At 41.3% G+C, this 14,613-nt stretch overlaps 1 protein-coding gene across 3 annotated transcripts in view; it reads right to left on the bottom strand.

The window, feature by feature from the left end:
• The window catches only part of LOC141174071 (uncharacterized), a 239,689-nt gene that overhangs the window by 145,621 nt on the left and 79,455 nt on the right, over nucleotides 1-14,613 (bottom strand). For all 3 annotated transcript variants that reach the window (XM_073658712.1, XM_073658710.1, XM_073658711.1), the window contains exons 5-10: nucleotides 9,597-9,681; nucleotides 8,986-9,092; nucleotides 5,084-5,300; nucleotides 4,440-4,568; nucleotides 3,612-3,729; nucleotides 2,292-2,430 (exon numbers count right to left, since the gene is read on the bottom strand). In XM_073658712.1, the coding sequence (XP_073514813.1) occupies nucleotides 2,292-2,430; nucleotides 3,612-3,729; nucleotides 4,440-4,568; nucleotides 5,084-5,300; nucleotides 8,986-9,092; nucleotides 9,597-9,681 (795 nt within the window). The remainder of the gene's footprint in view (nucleotides 1-2,291; nucleotides 2,431-3,611; nucleotides 3,730-4,439; nucleotides 4,569-5,083; nucleotides 5,301-8,985; nucleotides 9,093-9,596; nucleotides 9,682-14,613) is intronic.

The raw sequence follows: 14,613 nt of genomic DNA, 5'->3' as shown, positions 1-14,613 counted from the left end.
TAACTTTTTTTTAAACTTTTTTTTCTATTTGTTAGTTCCCCTAGGGGACTTGAACCTGCAGTCATCTGATTGCTTGTGTTATATACAGCAATGCCATAGTCTCCTATGAATTCCAGTCTCGGGTTAGCTTTCACAGGAGTACCATCATGGCAGGCACGAGGGTCTTCAACAGACCACTAGCCATCACGGCAACCAATCAACACCAGGCAATCACAGATTGACAGTGGCATTTAACAGGTTAAAAGCCACAGGCAAAGCTCATCTGCATAAATAACTCAGTCATCATTTGCCGGCAAACATGCTTGCTCAATTTCTGAGCCTGCATCAAAGTCAGGGAGCCAACATGACATAACTGTATGTCATATGTTGGCAAGTGGATAAAGTTTTTCTTACAAAAGACTAGTTGATCAAACTTCACAAAATTCATTTTGTTCAGATTCCCTCAATTTAGCGAATAGTTTTAGTATGAGTAAAATCGGTATGAATCGATAGAATCTCGATTGCCTTAAAAATACACTTACCATGCTCTTGAGTGTCTTCAGACCCCAAAGCATAATAAACGGAAAGGTGGAAATGGGTTAAAATATAATTAAATATAATATACTCCCCTGTCTAGGCCGTCACCCATACTTAAGCTGTTGCAACTCCTCAGTCCTCTGTGCTGGAATTTGCTTGCATGGCTTTGACCCTCAATCTTTAGCCTCAGAAATGGAAGGGAGAGCTGTAAGACCGTGCAACCCCATCAGGTTGGCTCAGTTTAATGACTAAGTTAGAGAAAAAGACTGGTTTTGTTGGCCATAACAACCAATCAGATCTCAGCTTTCATTCTTTAAACTGCTCTGGTAAGATGAAAGGAGCACTGTGATTGATTGCTATGGGGTACTGTTTTTGGATAGTTCACCCCCTCAGCATTTTTTTTTCAACACAGCCTTCACTTATTCATTTTTTTATCCACTTGGCTAATGACATGACCTGGCCTATGTCCGAAGAATACCTGCACTGTTTATGAATGTGATTCTACCTTAATAGAGCACAAACATGTGCAGCCATCTTTATTGGTTCAATTCATGTACAGTAGAATAAAAAAAAAAAAAAACTGTGAAATTAGTATTGGTAAAAAAAACCTCCGCTTTGTGCTTACAGGTTTTTATGCAAACCTTTGTGACACCATGGCAACAGACTACAAACATGTATTCTGTGTGTAGTCTGATGCTTCAGTCATGGTTACTCTATTTGAGAGGCGGAACATACTGTAATTGATAGTTTAGGTTCATAATCGAGGAGAGGAGGAATACAATTGGTGGTTTAGGTTCACATTCTGCATTAAAGAGAACCTGTCAGCAGGATTTAACACTATAAAGTAAATATATGGTCATAATGGCGCTATTACACTGATTAAACAGATACCTTTATTGAAAGAATCCAATCAGTGGTTCATTTTTAATCATGGTTTTAAGTTTTCTACTAATGACGTCTTCTGTGCATCGGGGCGAGCCTGGGGGAGGTTGAGTTTTCTTCTGCTCTGACCCCTTCCCCTGCCTCCTGTGTTTCTACAGGGACCTACCTTTGTTTAGAAATTCTGCGCCGCCACCATCTTTGAGTGGGCGGCGTGTGCACTGTGTAAGATTTCACGTCTGGTCTCCGGGTCTTAAATAAAATTGTGTCAGAGTCAGTGCATGTGCAAACTGAGATCTGAGCCAAGAACTCGATATACGCATACGTGGACTCTGGCACCATCTTATTTAAGACCCGAAGACCAGATGGGGAATCTCAAACTTCTCCGGCGCCGCCCACCAGGCCTCTCGCTGGTGCAAAATTTCAAAACGGAAACAGGTCACTGAATGATCAGTGACCTGTAGAAACACAGGAGGCAGGCGGAGGGACCGGAGTGGAAGAAGACCCACCCCCCCAGGCCTGCCCAGGAGAATGTCATCAGAAGACAACTTAAAACTGTGATAAGAAAAAGAACCACTGATCAGATTCATTCAACAAAGGTATAGATTTAATCAGTATCATAGCACAATTATGGCCATCCATTTACTTTACAGTGTTAAATCCTGCTGACAGGTTCTCTTTCACCACCGGACTATTATCATGCATTATCCACCATAGAAAAAAACAGCATAAAAAAAAGTATGGAGGTGACTCCCAGTGAATATGTAGTGTACATCCTTAGACGTCCATACATGCTCTATAGTACCAAGACCCCTTTGATGTCTCTAATGGAGTCACTTTGTTGTACCTTTCCATTTAACACATGTAGCACATTGAATTGATTCTTAGCATTTTACCTTAGCAAGCACATAACTGCAATCCCCATTGATACTGTAACGGGATCCATCAAAGCTTGTAATATGTGATCCACCCTCTACTGAACAACTTCCTGTGCAAGGCAACTCTTTACATTTCCATTTTCCTCTGGAACAAGTACTAAGGAATAAAACAAATCATATAGCTCACAGTATATTGTGAAATTGAAAACCCTCTTATATCAATCCAGAATGGGGCATAATTCAACATTTTTAAAGGGGTTGTCCTGTCTAAAACGACAAGTCTGCAGTCACTCTATGAGACTGCAGACTTGTGAATCCTCACTGCGTGCAGTGAAGATTCTCCGGGGTCAGCGCTGGGAGAGGTAATGTCATGTGACCGCGATTATAGTATATGCATACTTCCAGTCTTATTCTGACTAGACTGTTTCCTGCCTCGCTCAATACCCTTGCGCTGAGCGATGCCGCACCTATCTAGTCGGATAGTGGCTGGCAGTATGCATATCGCATACATGTGGTCACATGACCGCCGTTCCTATCGCTGACACCGGAGAATTCTCACAGCGCATAGTTGTCATTTTAGACTGGACAGCCCCATTAAAGAAGCACTCCCATCAAAGTTTTTATCTTAATATATTTCAGCCATCGTATTATATAGCACTGTATACTTACAATTGCTCATTTTGCCTTTCTACCACAATTGCTCACTTTGCCTTTCTACCCAGCTTATTCTTCTCTTTCCTCTGCTCTATGTAGAAACAGGAAGTCTCTTTTCCCTGCATTTGTCCTTCAACTCCAGGCCCAACTACGCTCCTCCCTCTGCCAGGGACTTTGCAGTGACTTGTGACTCATACAGGGAAATAGACCTCCTGTTTCTACATAGAGCTTAGAAGGAGTCAGCTAGTCAGTTTTTAATCACATTATATCATAGACCTAATGGAAAAGAGAAGAATTAACTGGGTGCAAAGGCAAAATAAGCAATTGTAAATGCACAGTGCTATATAATATGATGACTGCAATATATTAAGAGGATAAAAACTTTGATGGGAGGGATTCTTTAATAACAATATTACATATCTAACTAATGTTAGAAAATGTAGTATATTTGTAACAATCACAAAACAGAACTATGGGAAAAACACTGGTAACCAAATATTTTGCCATTTGTACAATTAACATGGTAAAGCTAAACCTTTTTAAATATCAGATTACTAGTACTGGTAACTCAATAATTTTGGACTTCCATTATGGGCAAGCCAAAAAAACAAAATTACTTGGCACATTCTATTAATGCAGGCATTGTTATATTGTCAAAGTCATACACGTAGCAATTGTCATTACCATTCTCTGCATGGAGTATTGAAAGAAGATCCTGGAGTGTAAATCTCACTATTATAGACACAGGAACATTCCTGTTGGTGGATACAGCCTGCGTTATTTATGTCATCAAGTACAGTTCCTAAGTAAAAAAAAAAGTTTTTGTAAATAGGTAAGAGTGAAAGTATGAACATTTAAATGTTGTCCCCAAGCATAGGATAGTGGATAATCACTGAAGTTCTGACAGCCGGAACCATCAGTATCCTGAGATTGGGCTTCTAGAATCCTGAGAATGGGGTTCTGGAGGAACGGGAGGTGCGCATACTTGACCTCAGCCCCATTCATTGTTTATAGGACTGCCAGAAATAGCCAAGAGTAGTACTCATCTGTCACATTGACAATGAATAGAGCATGTGTGCTTCTTCTCCTTTAAAGATGGGTCTCCACAGGTTTGTTGTCAGGATTCCAGAGCCCCAATCTTAGGTTCACTGGTGATCCCAACAGTTGGATATCCAGCGACCAGCAAGTTATTCCCTGTCTGATAACTTTCTTTTGTTGGAATAAGGGAAATGTTTCTCAACTTTTATCACTTTGTGGTTCTCATTATTTGTTCTGCAAACTATTTGTAAGTTTGAGTCACAAAAAAACAGTTTTCAATAATACAATAAATAGAAGTCTTGGAAGATTGGGAAAGGGGTCAATATAACTGCAGTTTATTTCATTTTGTTTGTCCGCCAAAATGGAACAGAAATGAGAAAGCATCTACATAATTGGTATATAAAAAAGCCAACAATTAGACAAATTCCAATTGCACTACATCTAATATACGTCCACAGCTGCCCAAGGGTTTACCTGAAGGACAGAAGCATCCATCTATGCCATGGTCTTCACAAAGCATGGTTCTCTCTGTATTGGAGCATGTATTGGGGCAAGGAGAGCCAGATTCTTGGTATTCCATACCATACAGAGGGCATGACTGGGCTGGATGCAGAACGAGACATTATTTTTGGTTAGATTACATTATAGTCATCAATGTACCAGAAACAAACAATAGGATCTTTTTCAAATTACTATGTGAAAAGTGTGTATTTTAATTCTAATAGGACTGTTCCTGTGCATTATGTGGACAACTTTATTATCCCTGTTATGGCGCTGCAGAAAAAACTGAATCCTTGTAGCCGAGAATTCCTAATTTCTTATGGGTGTCAGCAGCAGGACCCAGTGTGAGCCTCCTGATATCCTTCTAAAAAAAGTGGATTGTCCAAAGCTGACAAGGCAAGTAAAATTGGTGAAGAGTGTGATGTAATAAATAGTGATGAGTGAGCCCTTTGGGTTATCAAAGAGCAAAGAATTTCTAATGGAAAATAAAAGTATGAACGGGGAATTAAAGAGTCATCAGTCAGTTGTTTAAATATGTCATTTGTATTTGACGTCTCTAGAATGCTGTCATTTATTTGTATTGCTTTATTATTTATTTTATGCTTCTTTACACTTACGGCACATTTCTGGGGTTCTCCAGTTTCCAGGGACTCCACCAGAGTGGGTACACTGGCGGGAATATTCAGCAAACATACTGCACAGGCACAGCATATTGTTCTCAGCACTGCAGTGACACAGATCCTGCACACAAGCATCTATGTATTCCATAGGTTCTAGTATGGCGTTACAATCGGAGAAGGCTGTAGAAGTCAGAATATTCTTACAAATTTCACCCTGTAACCAAGACACATATATTTGTGTTGTAAAGTTAATTTTGTGTTACCAATAATATTTTGCATCCAGTCATCATAATAATCTATTATGCAAGTTAAAGGGAATCTGTCAGCAGGATTCAGAGCATAGAGCGGGAGTGACAGAGGTTTCAGATATACAAATAGCTCTTCAGATTTATTTGCATAGCAAATCAAACACTGATTTCTGAGTAATGGAGGAATGGACTGGCCATGTAAAAGTGTGGTAGATCGATTCACTCGTCTGCTTAAAAAGGTAGTCACAGGAATACTTTCTGTTTAAGTTTTCAACTGGTTTATTAAAACTGTACTGCATAAACCAGTGCAAAATTAGGTAAACAAACACTGCCCTTCTGGCATAACAGGAAAAACAAAATAGCATAGAGTACAGTCTGTGTGGCTGTGGGGATCCGCCCGATCAGGGGAACAAAAACAAGGTTCAGTTATCTTTACCACGAGCACAGCTTTGGAACTCTCATCTCCATACACACCGAACACTGAATGAAACCAAAGACTCCACATTTCCCTTCTGGACCACACCCTGGGGTGGAGATATGGTGAACAGACTCCCACCCACTCTTCAGCTGTTCACAAAAACCTAGCCCTTAATATGGCCAATTAACCCCTACTCAGCTCTTAGTATGCTGGAGCATTTTTCAAGGTTCATATCACTGTCGCTAACATCCTGAGTGACACACATCTCTCCTACAGTATTTTACTAGTGACCTTCTCACAAAAGGTATTGCTGGACTACATGCACAAATAAATAATTTGGGGATGTAATTCTGACAGGTTCCCTTTAGTTGTATCTATAATGGTTGCACAGCTAGTAGTTATAATTAGCTATAGCGCTACTTCAAGCAGAGCCACATAGGACTAGCATGACTTGTTTTGGTTCTGTTCACTGGTGTTAATGAGAAACAGAAAAGGGAGGAGGTGTAATATATTAAACCTCTTGCGAGAGAAGTAGCTAAAAAGCCTGTCAATGTGGCTGTAGCAACCTGTGGTGCAGCATTACTGCTCACTATGTCAGTTGCATGTGATGTTATAAGATAAAAAAGGATGTTTAGTGGGTATATGTTAAAGGCTATGAACACATTTGAACAGATTTTTGTTAATTGTTCATTTGATTTCTAAACATAATTTTTTTAGGGAACCTGTCATTAGATTCATAATACCAGAACCACATGCACCATCAGTTAGAGCCTGGCTGAGCAATTGTAGCCGGGTATGTCTTTCTCTGAAAAGCCGGCCCAGACTACAGGGAGAGACTTACTAGGCCGGTACGATGCCTGGAAAGCTTCTCCCTGCTCTGCTCTGGTTGATTGACAGGTCTCTCCTATGTTGGACTAGTCAAATCTCTTGTTATGGTCCCAAGTCGGTTCTTCAAACATCACAGCATTTCAAAGAAAGACATACCTTCTACAATTACACAGCTAGGCCCTGCTAGGGTTCATCCACACAACTGATATTCTCATATGAGTGATATCCGTGGTTTCCGAGTGGTCCGTGTAAAAAATCTGAGACATGTCCAATTTTGATCCGATTGTTGGATCAAAATCAGCAATGCAAGTGTATGGGTCCATATGCCGTCCAATTTTCATGGACTAACAGAATAGAGAAGGTGGAGAAACTTTTTTGTTTCTCTCCATGTCCGAAAAAATTGGGTGCAACTCTGATCAAACTCGGATCAGAATAATCAGACCGTTTTTCGCTGATGCGGAGAAATAAGTTGTGTGAACCTGCTCTTAGGTTACAGTCACACATCCATGTTAATTTTGTATATCCATGAGAAATGGACAATTTTTCTCTCATGTGTCATTTGTGTGGCATCCGTTTTGCATCCGGTGTTGCCTTTTTTATTTTTCTCATCGATTTGTATTAATTGAAGGAGATAGACTGTCTAAAGTTTCATTTATCCATTGACTCTTAACAATGGATGAGTGAATATGGGATGGGATGAAAGTGGGATGAAACATTGAAGTACAAAGCATATCTTCAGAGCGTCATGCATTTTATAGGGATTCCCATAGGCTTTAATGGTTGAGTCTTATCTGCCAAAAGGATGAGAATAGGACATGCTCTGAGTCCCATGGACTGAATCCGTTTTTAAAACTGTTGTATGTATAGATCAATGAAAATCTATGGATCAGTGTGGTGTTCGAGAAATGGATAGCACTAGGACGAGTCACATGGACGTGTGAATGTAGCCTTAGAGATAGCAGGAGGGGGCTTTAATACAGAAATACAATGGCCAAAGGAGAAAGTATCCAAAGTCTTATAGGTCAGGTCAGTAACAGCATTTTTAATTATATAACGGCATCACCTTGATGATCCTATATAGTATGTTTTCAAGCTTGGACTGGCCCACAGGAGAACAGGAGGATCATCCGGTGGGCCACCTCCCTCTTATATGAGCAGTACTTGGCACAATATACATGATTTACTACATACAGACAAAGGCAGCATCTTATTCATTTAACAATCTACCCAGTTTATTGCTATAAAAATTTGCGAGAGGGTAAAGTCATATTTGCATGTAGCTGAAAAATGGGACCCTGAAGTTGATTTTATTGGGGAGCCATTGGCACCCCATTTCGACACTGAATGTGTTACAATGTGTTGCAATGGATGAGTGTCTTTATTATTAGCACAAAGATGCAAAAAGATAGGACCAATTTTGAGAGAATTAGATATTAGAAGCACTAAGCGAGGATGCTTCCCACAATTGGACCTTGGAGTTTCAGTGCACCATGCCTTATTGCCTTATTGTGACACTCTGTACAATACACCTTTGCTATGTAAATAATAGTAATGTACTTTCAAAATTGTACTTTACAACATTACACAATATATTTAGGACTCTATATAATTTAAACAGGAAAAATAGATGTGGTTGATAAAGAACAGATCTTATTACAATGATGCTTATAAAAAGAGCTGGTAATATAATTGGTAATATAATTTTTGCACTTGCCTATGTGTGTGTGATTTTTCATAAAGAATCTCTGAAGTACAAATACTGTAGGTGCTATATACAATTAGTGAATAGAAGGTAGAAATTGAATCTGCCAATAAATCAGAGCATCATAAAAGTAATGTGGATGAAAACTTAAATCCACAGCTTGGATTTGATAGATTTGATAGATTGGACATTTAAAGGGAATTTGTCAGAAAGTTTTTGCTATGTAATCTGATGACTGCATGATGTAGAGGCTAAAACACTGAATTCAGCAATGTGTCACTTATTCGGCTGGGTGGTATTGTTAAGTTACAATGAAGGTTTTATCACTAGGATATTATCATTATCCTGGCTAGGTGCCTGGTTCCAATTTGTCTGACCACGCCCCCTCTACTGATTATGTACACAGAGAGCCTGGTGTGGGCGGAGTTAGCTTTCTCAGCCCTGCTACATGCTACATCTAAGAACTCTGATTATGTCATAACTGCTGCACCCAGTAAACTAAGTGATACATTGTTGGAATCAGAATCTCTGCCCCTACATTATGCTGCTCTCAGTTGAGGTAGCCAACATATGGTGACAAATTCAATTTAATGTCCATCAAGATTTATGATTTCTTATGCTTTACACTTGTTTTGTTTTTTTTTCTTATAAAAAATACTTTTATTATGCTTCCAGCTGTAAATTTCTCAAAACAGTTTTTTACCTTATCTATGCAATCACTTGGAGCAGAAGAGATCACATCTAGGCATTCCTCAGTTGGGCCGTTCCTTTTTTGCATATTTCCAAATTGGACTGGAGTGAGCTGTTCACCTGAATAAAGAATTATTTAGGATTTTTTTTTGTCATTATATTTTGCATTACCATTTACTGCATTTCTGACTGGATTAGAACAATTTGCTGTCAACTTAAAAAGTCTCCAATTGTTAGTAAAAAATATATATCTGAAGGTTAATCTAAATTATTCCTATGTGCCCCCAATTTTTTTATACAGATAAAACAGAAGTTTCTAAATTTGATTTATCCCCTAATTACATTGCTTCTAGAGGAGCACGAAGAGGTGGCGCATGGAGAGCCTGTGTGTCCATATTATTGAAGCATATGAACCTTGTGTGCGGCCATACAGGTATGTACTGTACATTGCTTTGCCATGTACATCCTTAAAATTCTAAGGATGGACCCCTTTTATTGATAGCATGAATTGGCACCAGAGTCTGAGCTTTTTCATTTCTTTCTCCCTTCTCATCAGTAGACAATATATTTTAACTATACTTGGAGAAATAATGCTGAACAGTAAAATGGGTTCTTGGTACTTACCATCTAATGTGAAGCCACGAACACCATTGAAATCACCACACAGCCCACAAGTTTGGTTTGCGTATTTGTCACGGTTTAGTTTCAGCTAAAAGATGAAAGTCTACTCAAATTGTGCCTTTGAAATTAGGGGACACACATTTTAACAAATGATTAGGGATGAGCGAGTATACTTGTTACTATTCGGTACTCGGGCTACGCGTTATTCCCCGAGTTTCCTTGTGATTACTCGCTAGGAGTAATGAGAACAATGTAAGTCAATGGGAAATGAGAGTAAGCCTTGTCTGCTGGAGCCTATAAAGCGGTCTGGGGGCTGAGGAAAAGGCTGAAATGGGTGCATGATTGTTTAAAAACTGGCTTTTAAACAATCACTCAGCCCCATACTGGCTTCCCCGCAGCCTTCCATCATGATCCTCTGCTCCCCCGCCGCCTCCCATCTCGATCCTAATTTAGGACTGGGCGGGGAGCGCAGCACCAGGGACCGGGTGGGGAAGCCGGCAGTGAAAAGACTTCCTAAGTTAGGAGAGGGCGGGGAGCAAAGCACCAGGGAGCAGGGAGCGTACATCAGGGAGCTGGGAGCGCAGCACAGAACGGGAAAGCCAGCGGTGAAGTCTTTTCACTGCCGGCTTCCCCGCCCGGGTCCTTTGCTCCCCGCTCCCTGGTGCTGCGCTCCCCGCCCGGTCCTAACTTAGGATCGGGATGGGAGGCGGCGGGGGGAGCGGAGGATCAGGATGGAAGGCTGCGGGGAAGCCAGTATGGGGCTGAGTGATTGTTTAAAAGCTGGCGGCTTTTTACCGCCGGGTTTTAAATAATCATGCACCCATTTTAGCCTTTTCCTCAGCCCCCAGACCGCTTTATAGGCTACAGCAGACAATTACTTGGCTTACTCGCTTTTCCCATTGACTTACATTGGACTTGCTACTCGTAACGAGTACCCGAGTATTGGGACCTACTCGTTACGAGTATAGCGAGTCCAATTATTTCACTACTCGCTCATCCCTACAAATGATGATTAAAAATGACTATATTATCCATAGGGTAATGTTTCTCCTTGTGGAGAGTGACATGCCAAGCATGGCATGTCAATGTGAGGAGACTTTTTTAAGCCATGCATGCTCCTCTGGGAAATGAAATATGCAAGAGGGAGAGTACTAGAACTCTAATGTCACCTATTAGTTGTAGCAATATTAAAAGTCAATATCGACCCTTTAATGAGCCTCGCCACATGACTGGTTTGGCTTTTATCCTAAGTCATGTGGTGTTATGATCTGCAACATGTACTAAGGAAAGATAGGGGAAAGCTGTCCCTACAGTAAGACGAAGCTGAATCCCTACAATGTAGCGGGCTGCCTGTTCCTAGTGAACAGACCCGACTTAGTCCTTGGCTAGTCTGAACGAAGACCTATAGATGTAAGGGAGGGATCCCTAAAAGAACTAAGGACTGGGACAAAAATGGGACACCTCCTAAACAGAAGTTGTTGCAGAACAAAAAAAGACAAACTGACAAAAAGTACTAGAGGTCCCAGAGGACCAAGCGAACTAGACAGAGAAAGGCACCAGGCTAGAGAAACAGTAAAACACTGAAGTCCAGCACAGCCAGAAGGGCGGAGCTGGAATATAAAGGCAGATGGTTACGTTACCGCAACCACAAGATAGAAAAAACAAACAGGAGGGTTCTAACAGTACCCCCTCTTTTATGAGGATCCTCCAGGCCCAGGCCTATCAGGAAACCTCCTATGGAAAGCTTTAATAAGCCTAGGAGCAGAGACATCATCCGTCCTTACCCAGGAGTTGTCTTCGGGACCGAAACCCTTCCAGGAGACAAGATACTGTAATTTCCTTCTATGCCATCTAGAATTCAAGATACGAGAAATTTCATATTCGCCGTCTTCCACCACAGGAGGAACTGTGACAGTGACGTCCCTATCTGATACGTCAGCCTTATTCAACAAGGAAACATGAAACACAGGATTAATCTTCCAGGAAGTAGGGACATCCAACCTAACAGTAGACGGGTTAACAACCTGAAGCACTTTAAATGGACCCACAAACTTAGGACCCAGTTTTTTAGAGGGAATCCTCAACCGCAGGTTCTTCGAGGACAACCAAACCATGTCACCCACAGTAAACAAAACCTCTTTACGTTTCCTGTCAAAATACTTCTTGGACTTCTTGTTAGCCTCTTGAAGGTTACAATGTACATTAGTCCAAACTCTCTCCAAATCACCAGAAACATTCTCCTCCTCCGGCACCGCCGCCCCCAATTTGGAGAACGAACCAAAAGACGGATGTCTCCCAGTACAACAAAAAAAAGGAGAACACCCAGCAGAGGAGGATGCATGATTGTTAAGAGCAAATTCTGCGAGAGGCAGAAACTCAGACCACACCTCTTGATTGTCCGCCACAAAACAACGCAAAAACTGTTCAACATCCTGGTTCTTTCTTTCAGTCTGTCCATTAGACTCAGGATGATAACCAGGCGAAAATGACAAATGGACTCCCAACCTGTCACAAAAAGCACGCCAAAAGTGAGGCACAAACTGAGGTCCTCTATCAGAAACAATATCTGTAGGAACGCCATGGAGCTTGACAATCTCCTTAACAAACGCCTTAGTGAGTGTCTTGGCGCAGGGCAACTTAATGAATGGAACCAAATGACACATCTTACTAAAACGGTCCACGACCACCCAGATGACAGTAAAACCCTCGGACACAGGAAGATCAGTAATAAAATCCATAGTGAGATGCGTCCAAGGTGCACTAGGAACCTCCAGAGGGCAAAGCAACCCCGCAGCAGGAGTATGTGAAGCCTTTGACCTAGCACACACAGTACACTGACGCACCCACTTGATGACTTCCTTCTTCCATCCAGGCCACCAAAAACTGCGACTGATAAGTCTCTTAGTCTCTGAAATTCCTGGATGATCTGCCAACCGAGACTCATGACACTCCACAAACAAATCTCTCCTGAAGGCTCTAGGCACGAACAACCTCCCATGGGGAGTGTTAGATGGAGCATCATCTTGAGCTTTCAGAATCCCATTCTCCAAAACGGAGTCCAAAGCCGCCACCACAACTCCTTTCTGTAAAATGCTCTCCTCCTCCTCGGCACCGACCGTAGGAGAGAAGCTGCGAGATAAAGCAGTGGCTTTAACATTCTTAGTACCAGGGATATAGGTAACAGAAAAATGAAACCGAGAAAAAAAAAGTGCCCACCTAGCTTGACGGGCATTCAAGCGCTTGGCAGCATCCAGATAGATCAAATTCTTACGATCTGTGAAAACCTGAATAGGAAATCTAGCGCCTTCCAAAAAATGATGCCAATGTTCAAACGCAAGTTTAATAGCCAGCAACTCCCGATTTCCAACATCATAATTCAGTTCGGTTTCCGAAATTTTTTTCGAAAAGAAGGCACAAGGATGTACTCCACCCTTGTTCTCCTGAGACAAAACTGCTCCGACCCTCACCGATGAAGCATTGACCTTGACCAAAAAAGGCTTGGTTTCATCAGGCTGCATAAGGATAGGGGCAGAACTGAACCTCTCTTTGAGATACTCAAACGCTTCAATGGCCTCAGTAGTCCACTGGGCCATATTTGCACCTTTCCTGGTGAGATCGGTTAGAGGTTTAACAATTACAGAAAAATTCTTAATGAATTTCCTGTAATAATTGGCAAAAACCCCAAATCTCTATATAGATTTCAAACCAATAAGCCTAGGCCATTCCTTCACAGCCTGAACCTTCACAGCGCCCATCTCAAAGCCCTCGCTGGAGACAATGTAGCCCAAAAAACATATTTTCTGCACAGCGAACTCACATTTCTCCAGCTTAGCAAAGAGTGAATTATCACTCAACAACTGCAAAACTTCACGTACACTCTGCCAATGGGACTCTAGATCTGGTGAATAAATCAAAATGTCATCCAAATACACAACCACAAGCATACCAATCAAATGTCTCAGGATGTCATTAATAAGGTTCTTAAAAAATGCAGGTGTATTGTTAAGACCAAAAGGCATCACCAGATTCTCAAAATGACCTACCGGAGTGTTAAAAGCAGTTTTCCATTCATCACCCTCTTTCTCACGTAACAAATTGTATGCCCCCCCGGAGATCAATTTTGGAGAACCACTTGGCTCCCACTAACTGGTTAAACAAGTCAGGAATTAACGGCAATGGGTAGGAATTGTGTACGGTAATCTTATTAATTTCACGAAAATCCAGACATGGACGTAAACCCCCGTCCTTTTTTTTAACAAAGAAGAATCCAACTGCCAAAGGCGACTTAGACGGTCTAATGTGACCAGCAGCCAGGCTAGTCTCTATGTACTCCTCCAAGGCCTTTCTTTCAGGGATAGTCAGATTAAACAAGCGACTTTTGGGAAGAGTAGCACCCGGAACAAACTCAATGGCGCAATCATAATCCCTATGAGGAGGTAAAACTTGCGACTCCTCCTCCGAAAAAACCCTCTAAAAATGTTGAATCGGTACCGGTAGTTCCCCTTTTTCCACAGCTGCAACGCGACCATTACAACATTTATCATAGCACTTCGGACTCGAAGACTTAATCACATTAGTAGACCAGTCCAATAAAGGATTGTGCAATCTTAACCAAGGCAATCCTAGAACGACTGGTGAGGGCAAATTATCCAAAACAACCAAGTCCAAAATTTCTTGGTGAACTCCATTGATAGTGAGGGGAAATGCAGCAGTCTTGTGAGTGAGTAATACATTTCAAAGGAGTGTTATCAATTGCAACCACAGAAATAGGTGATGACAATGGTTTGGATTTCAATTTAAGGTTTTCCAAAAACCCTTTATCAATCACATTAAGTGTTGAACCACAATCCACAAATACCTGAAATTCAATCAAATCTCCCTGCAGAGCAGTACTCCCAGAAAGAAACACTCCTGCAGAGCGTAAACAAGCTATACGGGCGTAACTGACCTTTTTTTTTTTCTTTACTTAAACGACGCTCACAATACTTAATCAAATGGTCAGCTTTACCACAATAAAGAC

Source organism: Phyllobates terribilis, unplaced genomic scaffold, assembly GCF_046119375.1.
Source record: "Phyllobates terribilis strain yellow unplaced genomic scaffold, ASM4611937v1 Scaffold_13__5_contigs__length_258822181, whole genome shotgun sequence".
Classification (NCBI taxonomy): Eukaryota; Metazoa; Chordata; class Amphibia; order Anura; family Dendrobatidae; genus Phyllobates; species Phyllobates terribilis.
The sequence above is the reverse complement of the archived record's forward strand: the minus strand, read 5'-3'. Positions and strand labels throughout refer to the sequence as shown.